Source organism: Gymnoscopelus braueri (assembly GCF_963280865.1).
Source record: "Gymnoscopelus braueri genome assembly, chromosome: 10".
Taxonomy (NCBI): Eukaryota; Metazoa; Chordata; class Actinopteri; order Myctophiformes; family Myctophidae; genus Gymnoscopelus; species Gymnoscopelus braueri.
This window is the reverse complement of record NC_137611.1, coordinates 25,220,668-25,234,611: the sequence shown is the minus strand read 5'-3', so window position 1 is coordinate 25,234,611 and position 13,944 is coordinate 25,220,668. Positions and strand designations below refer to the sequence as shown.

Sequence of the window (13,944 nt, the reverse complement as noted above, 5' to 3'; positions counted from 1 at the left end):
GTGCTTCCCTGTGTTTTATCCCAGTTCTTATAATCTGTTGTTTTAAGGAAGCATTGCTCTTCTTGTTGCATAACGTCTGTGGAATGGATATCCACCTTGTGTTCAATTTCAAGCCATGTGCTTTTTGTCAGTTTAAGCCTAATGGACTGATTGTGAGCTGATGTCACATTATTGTGTTGCGCTGAACGTTGTTTGTTGCCCTCAAACGTTTCTGGCACCTTGGTTTTAGTTTGATACACTGTTCTGTCCGTGGTTGTGTGCTTTATGTTATCCCAGTTTGGTCCCAGTTCTCATAATCTGTTGCTTTAAAAAACATTGGTCTTCTTGTTGCATACAGTATTGTCTGTGGAATGGACATCCACATTGTCTTCAATTTCAAGCCATGTGCTTTTCTCTGTTGTCAGTTTAAGCATAATGGACTAATTGTGAGCTGATGTCACATTATTGTGTTGCGCTGAACATTGTTACCCTCAAACATTTCTGGCACCTTGGTTTTGGTTTGAGACACGGTTCTGTCTGTGGTTGTGTTATTATGTCCTTGTATTTTATTTAGACTTATGTTTAGTTATAATTGTTCATTGATTTAAATCGCAGCTGAAAAGCCCCTCACAGTGGAGCCTCATAAGCAAGAAGCCAAGCAGGGAGCACAAGGTATGCGTCCCAGTAAGAATGCAAGAACATGTATTATATAGTCAGGGGATATAAAAAAAATCTTGGAATAAATTCCTTACCAAAAAAAAATCTTCACCAATGTGTTTGTAAAGGTGTCTAGTAACACATCTCACAAAGACTGAAATGCAGTCCCCCTAGGAGAATTTTTGACAGCTCCTTAAAGTTGGGGTACCCACCATAACCTTGGTTAAAAAAGAAACTAAAAGAAAATCTAAATTTAATTCTGTTTTAAGTAGCATGTGAGGTGTCAAACTAGGGTGTTTTTATGATTCTGAATCCATTGCAAGCATTTGTTTTGCACCAAAACCACTCCTTGGGCTAAAAACGGCCCAATCTCAATGGGCTTTATACACAAAAAGTATACCTGGAAAAGGATGGCTATGGCCGTTTTTAGCCCAAGGAGTGGTTTTGGTGCAAAACAAATGCTTGAAATGGATTCAGAATCATAAAAACACCCTAGTTTGACCCCTCACATGCTACTTAAAACAGAATTAAATTTTTATTTTTATTTTTTTATTCTTTTTAACCAAGGCTATGGTGGGTACCCCAACTTTAAGGAGCTGTCAAAAATTCTCCTAGGGGGACTGCATTTCAGTCTTTGTGAGATGTGTTACTAGACACCTTTACAAACACATTGGCGAAGATTTTTTTTGGTAAGGAATTTATTCCAAGATTGGAAAATATTCTGCTAATATCCCCTGACTAATAGGACAGACTGCTGTTTGCATCCATCTGTGCCCCTGTGTTTTCAGTGATACATCTGTATTTATATGCTTACTGGTTACCGGTTAAGTAATAATAATGATGACCTAATGACCTATTTCATCTCATGGGGGAAATTCCGTTTTCATCTTCATCCAGCTGAGTGCTGCGCGCAGAGAAGGGGGACCACGTATTTCAAGAACTTATGCAGCACTATTGTAAATTGTGTGATCATTATAATTTAGTACAGAGGCTAAAGCTTGTGCCTTGCCAGGGTTAATCTGCTAAGGAAACGTAGGTGATCGTTGTATGAAAATATTAATATTTTCTTTTCTTATAATATGGATGGATTATCTGTATTATTTCCCACAAACATGGCAGAGGATAATAAAGAAAGCAATTGTAGAATTAGGTAAGAAAGAATGGGCTTTTATGTTGCTGTTGGCACGTGTCTGTGAGAGTGAGGGTGTCTCAGGTGACCTGACGAAGAAGCAAATAGAATAGCAAGGCCTTTTCATTTGATTGAGAATGACTAGCATTGTACTATCTGCCACTTGAGTTTAAGCATTTGTGATAAATCCTTCATGCTGCTGTTCATCTGGATCACACTTGTTTATTCTACGAGGATGTCCCATGATTTCACTACAGTATAACTCTTATCTAAACCCATAGCATCTGCAGTCATTCCTAAAGAAGATCCCTCAAAGCAGGACATCAAGCAGAGAGAAGGTACAGAAGGAAGGGACAACTAGACGCGTCGCAATTCTGGGAAATTGCAAAGTGTGGTTGCGCCGGCGCCGGTCGCGGGCGGCCGCCGGGGCGCGAGAATTACGCCGGGAGGATTACAGTCGGAGGCCGCGCGACGTGCGATTCGAATTCGGTGCCGATCGGATCCCGCGTTCGTGACGCGTGCCGTTTTGATTTGAGGAAATAGGCCCCTCCCACTAAAGAAACAGGCCCCTCCCACAAATGTAGCGGGCCAATGACATCGTCATGTCACTCCTGAGATCACTTGCTTTTCTTTTTGAGAGAACTGGTCCCCCCAAAAATCTTGTTTTTGTGTCAAACGGTTACATTTTGTGCATTTGTGGCGCCCCCTATGGATCAAAGTGGAAATGCTTTTGGGGATTTGTTGAGTAAACCATCCTCGACATGTGATTCAAATTTGGGATTGACTGGACGTTTCGTTTGCGTTTTTAGGATTTTTTTGTAAAACGGGCCCCTCCCGCTAACTTTGGAATCCAATTACGGCCAAACGGTATAGACTATCAAAATTCCACTTGGATATGTTTATCGCATGGGTCCATAGATCATGTGTACAAAATCTGTAGGAGCTAAAAGTGTGTTTTGAAGAAAATTCAAAATGGCAGAAAATCTATCCAGACGGAAATGGGCGTGGCCTATATGGGGATTTGCGCCATGACCCAAGGAATCCAGGGGTATTTTTTTATTCTACAACCTACTGTTCAAGAGTTATAGGCCAAAACGTAAAGTGGACTGTTATAGCGCCACCATGAGGCCGACTGGTGTAATTTAAAAAAAAAATTATTTTGCAATAAACTATGAACCTCCCCTCCAAGTGTTGTAACCCTAGCCCCTATGGTTTCTGAGAAAAAAATACTTGAATGGGATTTTTTTCATTTTCCCATTAAAGTGGATGGGGAAATTTAATGCACTAATAAATCAATATAAATTAAACTATGTAACCAATCTCTTAGCAAAATGATAGCACACGATTCCCGGTGAGGCCGGTCATTTTGACATATGGCACTAAATTGGGAAAAATAAACTGTGGGAGGAGATGCGCGACAAAATAAAGTTTATCTAGAAATAAAGTCGGTAGAGTACTATAGTCTGGTTGCCCATTCGGGCAACCACACTAATTAGAAGCAGTTTGTCTAAACATCCAGCGGGTTCAGTTGTGCCTCACGTCTCATCAATAGCTTCACTCAGAATGTTTGTTTGCTGGGGAGTTGGAAAGATTTTCTTCTAAATAAGCTGTCCTTGTACATTTCTATTGGTCATCGCTATTATTTTTGCCATAGTTAATTCCTTATTTATTCATTATCTACATCTAATTATCCGACATTCTTTATATTATAGTAGATGAGTTAAAAATCTAATCTGTTTTATTACATCAGCAGAGAAAGAAAAGCCTGCTGTATCAGCGGTCACTGCAAAACCAGAGTCCACTAAGCTGGAGGCCATACAGAATGAAGGTAGAGGTTTTGTGGTACACGTGTGCTTCCCTGTGTTTTATCCCAGTTCTTATAATCTGTTGTTTTAAGGAAGCATTGCTCTTCTTGTTGCATAACGTCTGTGGAATGGATACCCACATTGTCTTCAATTTCAAGCCATGTGCTTTTCTCTGTTGTCAGTTTAAACCTAATGGACTAATTGTGAGCTGATGTCACATTATTGTGTTGCGCTGAACGTTGTTTGTTGCCCTCAAACGTTTCTGGCACCTTGGTTTTGGTTTGATACACTGTTTTGTCTGTTGTGGTGTAATATGTTATCCCAGTTTGATCCCAGTTCTTATAATCTGTTGCTTTAAAAGCATTGGTCTTCTTGTTGTATATCGTCTGTCGAATGGATACCCACATTGTCTTAATGACTTTAATTTCAAGCTATTGCTTTTCTCTGTTGTCAGTTCAAGCCTAATGGACTAATTTTGAGCTGTATCACATTATTGAGTTGCCCTCAACGTTGTTTGTTGCTCTCGAACGTTTCTGGCTGCCGGTTTTGGTTTGATACACTGTTCTCTCTGTGGTTGTGTTATAATGTGAATTCCTTGTATTTTATTTAGACTCATAGGTTTAGTTATAATTGTTCATACTGATTTAAATCACAGCTGAAAAGCTCCTGCAGTGCCCCTCAAAGCCTCATAAGCAAGAAGCCAAGCAGGGAGTGCAAGGAATGCATCACGATAAGAATTCAAGAACATGTATTAGGACAGACTGTTTTCATCCATCAGTGCTCCTGTGTTTTCAGTGATAAATCTGTATTTGGATGCTTACTGGTTACTGGTTACTGGTTACTTGTTACTGGTTAGTTCAAGATTCCAGTTATTTCAAGAACTTGTGCAGCACTATTTTAAATTGTGTCATCATATAGTACATGGGCCAAATATTGTGCCTTGACGGGGGTTAATCTGCTAAGGAAAATTGGTGATTGTTGTATTAATGTAATTGCAGGTTATTTATCCATTATATATATCTCCTACTCTCTTTACATTATAGTAGATGGGTAAAAAGTCTAATGCGTTGTATTACATCAGCAGAGAAAGACAAGTCTGCTGTTTTGGCAGTCACTGCAAAACCAGAGTCCACTAAGCTGGAGGCCGTAAAGAATGAAGGTAGAGTTTTTGTGGTACTGTACATGTGCGTCCTTGTGTTTTAACGCAGTTTTATCTACCTGCATTTTGCAAGTTGTGTTCGGTGTTTGTTCAAATGAGTTATTCTGCAACTTTGTGTTTTGTGCACTTGTGTGCACTCCGTGACTTGGACTGTCTTGTTCATTTCTCAAAGGAAATATTGTTTTGTTCAGGTTTGTTGCCTTTGCGTTTTGCATTGTTTCTGGTATTCCCAGCACCTTATTTTGGGGAAAAAACTTTAGTTTGTGAAGTTATTGATAGCTCTCAGATACCCCAACATCTCAAGAGGAGAAGAAAACTGTAGTAGTGTTAACAGCTTATGTGATTTTTGAACACTGTGGTAGTCATTGTCCATTGTCATTTGTGTGTGGTGTAATTGTTTTTTGGTGTATGACTGTCTGAGCATTCACACATCTGTCTTGGTCTGTTTGTGTTTATGCATTTGTAAATTGTATTAGTATTGTTGTAGATTACAAACAAAGCAAATACACATGATTTTGCTCTGATTTCATGCTCGAGAGGTGGGAAGCTCCCACCCCATCTGGGTGATGTAAGAGCAGCCTCCTTTTTTGCATTTCATATAGCTCAGTCTTGATGTCGTATCAAATCTGATAGCTTGCGGGTTACACACATTATTTGGCCTCCACTTATATAACACCTTCAATCCCTAGTTCTTCCAGTCATGTTCACTCGAGAGCTGCAGAGCCAGAATGCTGATGAGGGTGGCTGTGTTACCCTGCACTGTGAGCTCTCTAAACCTGGGGTCCCTGTGGAATGGAAGAAGGGGACACAGGCTCTTAAGTCTGGAGAAAAGTACCAGCTGAAAGAGACAGGATGTAGTTTTGAACTTCAGATCTTGGATTCGAACCCTGGAGACACAGGAACCTATTCTTGCTGTGCGGAGGCCATGGAAACCTCGGCCACTCTTATAGTAAATGGTAGGACGTTGGTTGTTTTGCCGGTATAAAACTGCTCATCTTCATCTTTTTTGTTGATTGTGCTGTTGACCTTTGCTGAATTTCTGTGGGTATTGAACAGTAGGTTAGATAATCATCAATTATTATTCCTTTTATTTCGTCAGCTCTCCCAGTTACTTTCACAAAAGAGTTGGAGAGCCAGGAGGCTGAGGAGGGAGACAGTGTTTCACTGCGCTGTGAGCTCTCTAAACCTGGGGTTGCGGTGGAATGGAGGAAGGGAGAACTGGGTCTTTGTCCCTGTACCAAATACGATATCACTCAGAAAGGACACAGAGCCACACTAGTAATCCGTGATGTAGACGTGGAGGACTCGGGTAGCTACACATGTGACAATGGTGACCGTCAAAGCACCTCACAACTAGTTGTGAAGGGTATGTTATAATAAACCGTTCTCTGCAACTTGTTCATGTCTTACAGCAGCTATTAGCTTGTGATGGGGTATCATCATCGCTCCCCCCCCATAATTTCTCCTCACGTGTCTTACAATATTCCTTCCGTTTTTACAACCCCCCCCCCCCCTCCGCCCCGTAGCCCAACCGGTCTTTTTCAAGACCCAGCTACAGCATATAGAGAGGGAGGCAGGGGAGATAGCCATTCTCCGCTGTGAGACCACCAAGGCGGGAGCCAGTGTGGTCTGGAGACGCGGCGACAGGGTGATTGAATCAAGCAGCAAGTACCAGCTGAAACAGGATGGGGCTCAAGCCCAGCTGATCGTCTATGCACTGCAGGGAGACGACTCTGGAGAGTACTCCTGTGACTCAGGCAACCAGAAGACCTCAGCCATTCTCACGGTGCATGGTAGGGATTATATAGCAAGGATTTCTTTATCCTTTCTTCGTAATCCCTCTCAATCATGTCCCTTACCTCTGGAGTAATGCTCCCTTTCCTTGTTCTTCATTCATTCTTCATTCATCTGCTCTTTTCCCATCCTTATCTAACCAAATTTCACCCAATGACTCACCCATGTAACAAATCCAGTTGGGAGATAATTCAAGACGGTGTCTTTCTGATTCTATTTTATGATTCTATACATCATCCCATGTGTCTTTACCGCTAATAATACTTGTCCCTTGCTTTGGAATTCACACTTTTTAAAGCACTACTCACGTGAGCACTTTTTCTGTGTTTCCATCATTTCCTCCTGTCCCTTTTGTCTTCTTTTGTAAGCACGCCTCTCTTTGCTTGTCTTGCCTTGACGTTCACTCTAACAACACAAACCTTGAATCACCGGAACAAATGTTGATCATTATGCATCCCAACCACTCCAATCCTTTCCCTCCAAACAGAGGTTGATGTTACCATAGTGAAGTTCTTGGAGAGCTGTGTGGTGCACGAGGGGGATGACGTCCACTTTGAATGCCTGGTTTCTCATGATGAGGCACCACTGGCCCATTGGAAGCTCCAGGATGTCCCTCTACAGAGCAATGAGATGAACTTGATCCAGCACAAGGGCCGAGTGCACAGCCTCACACTCAGAGGTGTCACTAAGGTCGACTCAGGCACTGTAACCTTTACAATGGGCAACAACACTTCCACTGCCTCTCTGACAGTCCGAGGTAAGAGGAAATGCGGATAGGATTCTAACTGCAATGAAATCAACTAACACACCTTTTTTGCTATGGGAATGTGAAGAAATAATCTTCATTTTCATCACCAGACTCCAGTCTCGGGTCTGTACTTGTGGAAATTTTAGACAAAGCATTCCACATTTGATGCTTTTGATTTCCAAATTTTCATTTCACTCTCTCATTCACTCTACCTTTCCACTTTATCATGTCCATATTTCACACTGAACCTCCTCATATTCTATTAAGGTGACTCATATTTTGCCATTCTCTCTATCACATTTAAAACTGATCATGATATGTATTTCCTAAACTTGACAGTTCTTGAATAAGGACATTCTCTACATCTCTAACATTCTAAGGACATGCAACAGTTTTAAGGTTTCATATACTAACTTGGGCACAGTGACATACAGTACTTTGACATGGATTGTCAACAACTTAAGTATCAGTTGTTCCTGTAACTTGATAATGCTCCATAGAGCATTTGTTTTGAAAAATGAAAGTTGTTTCCTGAGACAAATTAGAAACGTTACGTTACGTATCTAACAACTATCAAATTGTGTGTTAATGCACTGTTGGCCAAGTAATTTGTTCCAGCAGCTACATGCTGTTTTAATGTAGATTGCTGAACAATTATTGTTTCAGAGAAGAGCTGCTGCGGTAAAAAGAAACTCAAAGAAAGATTATTATGTAAGTGCGGACTGTTTCTTAAGACTGTTTGCTGAGAGTCTGCACCTGTCTTTCCTTTTCTTAAACCACTGTCAGTTGAGCACACTTAGCTCTGGACTTCAATCCCATAGTATTTGTCTCATTCTAGTCACGTTCTCTTGTATGCCTCCATAATTGCTTAGTTGAAATTGTGTATATAGTATATAACAGCACTGAAGATTTCCTTTGAGGATAAGTCTATGTCATCATTCCCATGGTCACTCCTAAATCTTCCCAGCGTGTCCACATAACCTATCATGGTTTCTCCTAAACCTTCTCAATGTGTTCACCTAACCTATGATGGTCTCTCCTAAAACTTCTCAACGTATTCACATAACCTATGATGGTCTCACCGTGTTCACCTAACCTATGCTGGTCTCTCCTAAACATTCTCAACATTCTCAACGTGTTCACCTATCCTACAGTATTATGGTCAGTGTGTTGTTCACCTAACTTATGATGGTCTCTCTGGCAGTGGCTCCAGTGTTATTCAAGAAAGGGCTAGAGAGCCAGGAGGTGGTGGAGGGAAATGAAGCCACCCTGTCCTGTGAGGTCTCCAGTCCTGATGCCAAGGTGACCTGGAGGAAGGGTTCTGTTCTGCTCTCCCAGGGAGAGAAGTACTCTGTGGAGCATAGAGGTTCCACCCACATTCTTGTGGTTCATAAGCTGAAGACTGACGATGGCGGAGATTACATCTGCGATACAGGAGACAAGCAGAGCACAGCCACGCTGACTGTCAAAGGTAAAAGACAAACTCAAAGTTCATGCTTTCGCCATGTCTCGTGACCAGAGGCACGGATAGAAATCCTGGGCTGACACCCGGGCCCCCTAATAATAATTTGCCAAACTGACACAAAACAAAATACCGCTTTTTCATGACCGAGTAGGAGTGCTTTATTTTTGAGTACTCGCTGATACAGAGTACAAGAATGTTTTGAGTTTTTAAAATAATAATAATATTAAAAAGTGTCAGTTTTCAGCTGTATTTTAGCTTAAATGTATCTGTTTCAACTACTTCAGGATTTCCCCCATGAAGTAGCAGAAACATATCCTAAAGTTATACTACTCAATCGTTACATATGGCATTGTAGTTGTTTAATATCCATATAGTCAATTACCACGTGCCCCTCCCTCTGGGTTATGGGATCTAAACAACTCCCATGTCCCTCCTGGTTATGGGATCGATGTCGCTTAGAAATATGCAGCCGCCGTTATTTGAACAATGTCACTTGTAAACACAGATCTTTGAAAGTTGTTTTTACTGGTGACAAGCTGCAAAATGCTTCACAGTGCACCTTTCAAATAGGCTACTCCAAAAACATTGGACCCAAGAAAATGGATGAAGGTGTGTATTCAAGAAAAAAAGGGGTTCTTGCCATCGCCATCATTCTTCTTGAAGGTCATCTCAAGGTCATCCCATCATCAAATATTGGATAAATATTCTCTGCTAAGGATCTTTTACATTATATTATTCATTATATTATACTAAAATCACAGATTATAGAAAGACAGCCAGTCTACATTTTTCTAGAGCACATACTGGCCCTCAATTATCAATGGAGTGTACAAGTCAGCTTATATTTGATCCCAGGAATTGGCTTACGCCCACGTCCAAGTGAGATTTCCCAAGGAGGGTGTACCCTGTCAATAGAGCATCGCAGTTCCCGCCCACTTCCTGGTGCCAGAAGGAAAAACTCAATGCATTTTTCCCATTGACATTTCCAAAAATATTTATATCAATTAATTTAAGCCTAGAATCAAGCCATCCAGGGTCCTGGTGAATCATGACCATAAAACGTTTTTTTCTGTGATTTTATTTTATTTTATATTTAATTATATGATATACTATATTTAATAAAGACCCTTTGTTTTGCCGTTTAAAAAAAAAAGAATCACAGAATCAAAAGTTTTATGGTCATGATTCACCAGGACCCTGGATGGCTTGATTCTAGGCTTAAATTAATTGATATAAATATTTTTGGAAATGTCAATGGGAAAAATGCATTGAGTATTTTGCGGTGGAACCCGGAAGGGGCGGGAACTGCGATGCTCTATTCTAGTGTGAGATTTGTCCGCTGTTGATAAATGTGGCCCAGCCTCGCCCCACCTGTTTCTCGACATGAAGAAGCGGAATACGGCCGACAAGAGGAACTTCTCCAACATGTGAAGTTACCCCCCCATCTCCGTGGATTCACACACAGCTACACAGCACACACACCTATCATGTGTGTGGGAATGGCACATGCTATTTGCATACACAGGGCACAGACACAATTCCTGACACAGACACGTCAATTAAGAAAATGTAACTCAAATTAAACAAAAATACGACCGCATTCGTAACGCGCAAGTCCTGTAAATAGCACGATATGTCAGAAGAATGCGGTCTGAGGAAGAAAAAAAATCATTTCTTATGAATTCTAGCAATAAAGATACTGTATATCATGAATTAAATAATAAATAGCCTACGTGTTGTCTGTTTGCCGTAGGCCTACGTCAGGGTTCCCCAATTGCAAATACTGTTTAAGCAGACTAACAGACACATCTGTCAGTCAATTGTTGATTCTGGACTTATTTTGATTTTCAGTATGTACAACTGGCTGCTGTTAATCTGTATTACTTTTCAAGCAGACTTATTTTGTTTCCAGAGTGCATTTTTTCCTTTTGTGACCCTCAACACACGACTTAAGAATCCCAGCCCTAAAATAACCCAGTGTCAAATTAGCTCGATTAGAGAAAAAAAACGAATAAAAAACGATCAATTGAAAAAAAATTCAATTGAAAAAAGAGCCAATTTATATACTGTATTCATGTGTCAAATCGTCCAACTTACCCTTTAATGGTGCTTTTTTATGATGGATGCACATCTTTAATGATTCCTTTTGAGAACACCGCTCAGATGTGCTCATTGACCTTCCCATCATCCCATTCACCCTCAGAGCGCGTTCGCATCATCAGAGAACTCTATGATCAGACTGTGATCACTGGCCAGGATGTCGTCTTTGAGGTTGAGCTGACACACTCGGGAGTAACCAATGTGGAATGGTGGCTCGGAGACAATCACCTGCAAAACAATGATCTGAACGAAATGAGCTGCCAGGGCAAAGTGCACCGCCTGGCGCTGAAGATGGTAACTACAGATGAATCCGGAGATGTGGCCTTTGTTGTGGGAGACGAGAAGACTGTATGCACTCTCCTGGTGAAAGACAAACCCAAAGGTAATGGATATGACATGGCCACTAGAGGTTTTTAATCCCTGCCATTCCATGCCATTCCATTGTCCATCAAGCAGCTTTGCTTTTGCTAATGGAAATCTGCCGCCAGCCCGCCACCATTACCCCTTTCATATTAACCCTTCAGACGTGTTCTTAGATGTGATTCACATCTCCTGGCCTTCACTTTATAGCATTTGCTATAAAAAGAAACGCCACCTAAAGGCTAACAAAGACATTTGCATTAAACTAGATTGATTACTAAAACTGTCATTGTTAAATAGAGAAGGGCAGTTTGAAATGTAGCCTAATATTTCAACATGATAGCCTGAAATCAGAATATTACATGTAGTTTCTATGAAAGTAAAGTAACTGCTATATGCTGATGATGGTATGTATATGCTCTATTGTAAAAGTCACTGCATGATTCTGTTTGTATTGATCTAAATTATAATAAATTATAAAAGCAGGTAGACAAATATAAATATAATATAACACTGTTGAACTTAGTCTTGGGTTTCCCATATCTACAGTGCTAATACTAGAGAGCCCACACGACACTGTGGCCCTAGAGGGTGAGACTGTCACCCTGGCCTGCACCATCTCAGACCCCAAGGCCACCGTCACCTGGACCAGGAACAATCTGGTCATCAATGCAGGTCTCAAGTACGACCTGAAAAAGTACGGAGCTTGCCATCAGCTCCGTATCCACAACCTGCTGCCTGAGGACTCTGGGACGTACACCTGTGATACAGGAGACACTCAGTGTGAAGTCATCTTAACTGTGGAAGGTAAAGAACGACGCCGGCGCTAGGGAAAAAAAAGTTCTTTACCTGTTGCTTGGTTTCGAGACTGTGGATCAACATAAAGGATTGGGCTGAACCCACAATGCAAAACTCTTGAATGTCCCTTGTCCTCTAATTTTCACCTGGTCTGCTCTCAACATACAGTGCATCATCAAAATCAACCTTTATCTTTTTCGCCCAGCAAAGATTCGTGTCTTCAACCACCCATCTCATTTTCTGCTGTTTTAACTTATCACCAGGTTCCCCCGCGTTCTTCCAGAAAGAGCTGAAGAGCCAGGAAGCCATCGAGGGGGATGATATTACATTTCGCTGTGAGCTCTCTAAGCTGGGCGTTCGTGTTGAGTGGAGGAAGGGTGGCGTGGTCCTCCACCCGGGTAAGAAGCATGAGATGAGTCACGAAGGGTGCGCTCACCAGCTCTCCATACGGAATGTGGAGCTTGAAGACAACGGGTACTACACATGTGACGCAGGGGACCAGCTCACCACAGCCTCTTTGAAAGTGCAAGGTACAGTATTCAGTTTCATTACTGTTGTGTCTGTCCCTGGTCTCTGCCTCACGTCACTGAACGGATCTGTCATCATTTTTGCAGTTGAGCTGAGAATGTCATGGCATTCCACAATTTCTAGTAAAATGTAAATTTACATTTTAATAGTACATAGGCCTATCCATTTTTTTTAACTTTTTTCTATGTACGGTGCACATATGCAGTACGTTTATAACAAAGGATTAGTTTGTCCTAAACATACAGTATGAGTAATGTGAAAACATGAGTGTATGTATGTGTGTGTGTATTTGTGTTTGTGTGTGTGTTTCACTCTGCAGTGAAAGAGGTCTTCATTGTGTCTGGTTTAAAGCCCACCGACGTCTTTGTTGGGGAGTGGGCCACTTTCTCCTGCCAGCTGTCTGGTAGGGCAGCCGGTGAGGTGCAGTGGTGGCTGGACGGCACCTTACTGGGGCACAGCCCGTTCACTGAGATCGGGCTGAGCCACGGCCACATCCACACACTCACCTTAAAGAACCTGGCACCAGACGACTCTGGCACGGTCACGTTTAAAGCCGACAGTGCGGTGTCCACAGCAAAGCTCTTAGTGAAAGGTATCAGGGTAGAAGTGGCTGGCGGAGATGGCTACTCAAGACATTCAGAGAAAAGGAGCAACTCACTTGAACTCTTTCCCTCAGACCCTGCAGTTTGATAAATTCCTCTGTTCTGAGCAATATATACTTTTAGCTTACTTCAAAAGCCATGACTAAAATGATGACAATGGCAGTATTTTCGGTATTCCTACAGTAGTGTATGTTATGGGTACATTTTTACACTTTGGTGAACTTGGTGAAATTAAGAATTATTTGATACACAGTAATATTAAAAAATATATATATTCTGCAGTGTCCATGAAAGAGTTCTAGGCTCCTTGAATGAATTGTCAGACGTTGAGTAGAAGCTGGGTTACTTGTGATTTCTGTGCCTCATCCGTGCATGAGCAGAAATGGTTTTATCATTTCATTAATAATAACAGCAAGAGTGATTCATGCTGTGCACAATAAAATCCCAGTGTTGATTTAACTCACAGGTACATTTGTTTTCATTTATACTCTCTGCTGAGTTAAATTAACACTAAAGGATTTTTACTGTATGCTTTGATTTTAAAAAAGAAGGAAAAAAATCACACCCTGTGTGAAGTGGGCGGTGTCTTGCTAGCTAATCACAATACTGAATGGAGTCGATCAATCATGTACAAAGGATAAATACATTTATTGAAACACTCTTTATGATGGACAAAACCATAACTTGAAAAAAACAAAAGTTTGGTTTTTTTCAAGTTATGGTTGCTTATATAGGGCTATGCACATGTGTCATGTGACACTGGCCAATCACAGTCCTGAATAGGCTGTGATTGGCCAATCACAGCGCTGGATAATTCTAC

At 41.2% G+C, this 13,944-nt stretch overlaps 1 protein-coding gene across 2 annotated transcripts in view; it reads left to right on the top strand.

The window, feature by feature from the left end:
• obscnb (obscurin, cytoskeletal calmodulin and titin-interacting RhoGEF b) overlaps positions 1-13,944 on the top strand; it is a 90,999-nt gene that overhangs the window by 51,186 nt on the left and 25,869 nt on the right. For both annotated transcript variants that reach the window (XM_080440729.1, XM_080440728.1), the window contains exons 52-63: positions 2,047-2,103; positions 3,516-3,593; positions 4,652-4,729; positions 5,419-5,685; positions 5,829-6,095; positions 6,256-6,522; positions 7,011-7,280; positions 8,476-8,742; positions 10,940-11,218; positions 11,746-12,003; positions 12,258-12,524; positions 12,842-13,114. In XM_080440729.1, coding sequence (XP_080296855.1) covers positions 2,047-2,103; positions 3,516-3,593; positions 4,652-4,729; positions 5,419-5,685; positions 5,829-6,095; positions 6,256-6,522; positions 7,011-7,280; positions 8,476-8,742; positions 10,940-11,218; positions 11,746-12,003; positions 12,258-12,524; positions 12,842-13,114 — 2,628 coding nt within the window. The remainder of the gene's footprint in view (positions 1-2,046; positions 2,104-3,515; positions 3,594-4,651; positions 4,730-5,418; positions 5,686-5,828; positions 6,096-6,255; positions 6,523-7,010; positions 7,281-8,475; positions 8,743-10,939; positions 11,219-11,745; positions 12,004-12,257; positions 12,525-12,841; positions 13,115-13,944) is intronic.